The sequence below is a fragment of the Bombyx mandarina genome, chromosome 18 (genome assembly GCF_030267445.1).
Source record: "Bombyx mandarina strain Sakado chromosome 18, ASM3026744v2".
Taxonomy (NCBI): Eukaryota; Metazoa; Arthropoda; class Insecta; order Lepidoptera; family Bombycidae; genus Bombyx; species Bombyx mandarina.
In genome coordinates this window covers 340,245-343,461 of record NC_143224.1, presented here as the reverse complement: position 1 = coordinate 343,461, position 3,217 = coordinate 340,245, and the positions used below count along the sequence as shown (strand labels likewise).

At 47.1% G+C, this 3,217-nt stretch overlaps 1 protein-coding gene across 1 annotated transcript; it reads right to left on the bottom strand.

Annotated features, from left to right (window-relative positions):
* Positions 1-538: 538 nt before the first annotated feature.
* Positions 539-1,281, bottom strand: LOC149500921 (uncharacterized). Its single transcript, XM_089734800.1, has 2 exons — positions 1,225-1,281; positions 539-1,061 (listed from the first exon to the last, which is right to left on the bottom strand). Exons 1-2 carry the CDS (start codon positions 1,234-1,236, stop codon positions 600-602), a joined length of 474 nt encoding a protein of 157 aa, XP_089590926.1. The 5' UTR covers positions 1,237-1,281; the 3' UTR covers positions 539-599.
* Positions 1,282-3,217: the final 1,936 nt, after the last annotated feature.

Genomic DNA, 3,217 nt, shown 5'->3' with positions numbered 1-3,217 from the left:
GAAAGCCAGAAACTCTGAGGCGAGCTGTGGGTGACGAAGTCGGAGGAATTCCACGAATACAGCGTCCATGATCGCTGAGTACCCAGGTGGGGCGGCCCCGGGTCTTGAAAACACTCGCCTTGCGGCGAGGCCCCAACTTCTCGGACCTGAGCGGTTCTATTGAACACAGGTGGCAATGCGGCGCGATTACTACAGGACAAAGAAAAAGCACAACAAAACAGAAATTACAAAAAGAAGCAAAACAAATAAATACTTGCAGGAAAACACTTTGTCGGCAAATGTTCCACGAACACAAAAATTACTAAAACAAAACAAATAAAAGCTTCCAGGAAACACACTTGGTCGGCAGATGTATCACGAACACAGGCCGCGCGAACAATGGCCGGGCTAACAAAAGCCGGGCAAACAAAGACCGGGCGATCGAGTGGACGATGAGCACGTCCGCACGTGACGGGTGCCTCTATCGGAATGAGAATTGCTACTCTTCTTTATTGAATTGTATCAATAAAAGTCAACAGTAAAATTTATGTTTATATTTAGATTTCAGGTACACGTATTCTTACAATAATTAAATTAGAACACTACGCTGACTAGAGTGTTCACCACCATCCACTGCTGTATCCGCCGCCGTATCCGCCTCCGTATCCGCCTCCGTATCCGCCACCGTATCCGCCTCCGTATCCACCACTGTATCCGCCACTGTATCCTCCGTATCCGCCACTGTACCCACCGAATCCGCCGCCGTATCCACCGATACCTCCGGAGATAACTTTATTGACAGTGACTACCTGAGGCTGGGAGACTACCTTGTTGATAGATACGACCTGAGGTACACTGACAACTCTGGGGACGTTCACGACCTTGTTGACGGAGACCACAGCGGGAGCGGAGTAGCTGCTGTATCCGATACCACCGAGTCCACCTCCGTAACCGCCATATCCGCCACTGTATCCGCCATATCCGCCACCGTATCCGATCCCACCGCTGTATCCGCCGAGGAAGCCGCGCTTCTCACGGACATCGCCGGCTGAGGCGAGCGCCACCAGAGTGCAGATTAATACCTAAAATTTAAAACAAATAACATTATAAACTATCCCTATATTTTCAGAATCCTTAATGTTATCACTTAACGTTATAATAGGTTGTTCGCTTGCTAGGCACTTTGTCATAATTTACACTTGTTTAATTAGAAACAAATTGATGCAAGCATGCTCGTGAACTTACAAAAGCTCTCATGTTGTTGTCTGCGGTCGGCGACAGTGGATGAGTGATGTGCAGTGTCTGGCGGCGCGGTATATATCCGCGCGCAGAGTCGCGCTCGCGCAACTCTGCCCTCGCCACACTCTACTCATTCTTCTGACGTTCATTCATAATCCTTCGATCGTTTGTATGTAGTAATGCCACACACCTGTGAGTTTACAACCTGTTCGCGTTTATCTGTGTTCTTATTTACAATATCCTTCTGAATGCGAATTAATTATAATTGTGTAATTTATAACGAATTTTTAAAATGAAATAACTTCTTTACCAGAGTGACAGAATCAGCACGACGCATATATTATTTAAATGTAACACGAATTAGAAAATTATCATTACATTAATTTGTTTTACTTAACTAACTTTAAATATAATAGGTTCTAAATTGTATTGATTTGAACACAACTAACCGATGGCCCGTGCGTTTCCAAGTAGGTACATACAGTAACGCTATAACGCGGTCTATTTAACTGTTAAGCACATTACTCAAAACTTAGTGTGTAATGTCATCATGTAAATTTTGTTATATAAAGACGGTATTTAAATAATATAAAAGTGATTCAGAATACAAATAAAAATCGTAGGTATTTAACTGAACCGCCGACGCCATGACGATGCTCATGTAAGATCAATCTTATCGATCAATAATATTTAGTTTATAGGTTTATGAAGGACTTTTTTTTTTTTTTTTTTTTTTTTTTCTTTTTTTTTTCGGATAGAGGGCCGAACCTCCTACGAGGTCCCCGCGCAAAAGGGGCGCGCGGGGTATGTGAGACTCAACGATCTGCATGGTGTTGTGAGCAGACCGCGGGCCCAAGGGTTTTAGGACCCACCCACTAAACGACTCCCCTGCACTCTTACACCCGACGTCCGATCCCCTCCGAGGTCAGAACCCGGATGAGGTAGGGGGGCTACCGCGGTCAACACTACAACCAGACAGCGCGGCTCACCCCAAGGACGCCCGGCCGACGGAGCCTTCGAGGCGAATCGAAGGCTCTGAAACGTCGGCCGTCTCGGTACGGCAGCCCGTCGGGCCGCCCAGACGGTGCCGCTGCTGTCCCGGAATACCCCGCTGGACCAGAACCAGCCTGCCGGGTCGGGACGCGATACACCGTCGACCGGTCGCTCTATTCACTCCACGGCAGCGCGCTAGAGTGCTGAAAGCGCGCCCCGCGGCCTCACCCCCTCAGGTCGCCCCTTGACCTTCACCGGGGGGAGGCCGCTACCTACAGGGGCCGGGACGTACGGGCGTATTCCCGCCTCCGGCCCAGGTCTATGAAGGCCTGCGATATAACTTTTTTTTTTTTTTTTTTTTCTTTTTTTTTTTTATTGCCAGCCCACCTGATGTTAAGTGGTTACTGGAGCCCATAGACATCTACAACGTAAATGCGCCACACACCTTGAGATATAGTTCTAAGGTCTCAGTATAGTCACAACGGCTGCCCCACCCTTCAAACCGAAACGCAGTACTGCTTCACGACAGAAATAGGCGGGGCGGTGGTACCTACCTGTGCGGACTCACAAGAGGTCCTACCACCAGTAATTACGCAAATTATAATTTTGCGGGTTTCATTTTTATTACACGATGTTATTCCTTCACCGTGGAAGTCAATCGTGAACATTTGTTGAGTACGTATTTCATTAGAAAAATTGGTACCCGCCTGCGGGATTCGAACACCGGTGCATCGCTTCAACACGAATGCACCGGACGTCTTATCCGTTAGGCCACGACGACCACAAAGGATAGGATATTAAAAATGAACCAATCGAAGACGCTGTGCTGTAAGTACCATCTTGCTGAACTTTTAGTGACAATGTTTGCATTCAAATTCTAAATGTATCTATTGTTTCGGGGGCTATACTGTGGCGGGTAGCCATCATACAACGCAAGATAATTGACAGATGCCTGAATCTCGCTTACGACATTTTCAAGATAAGCTTGCATATATACAAGTTCCGA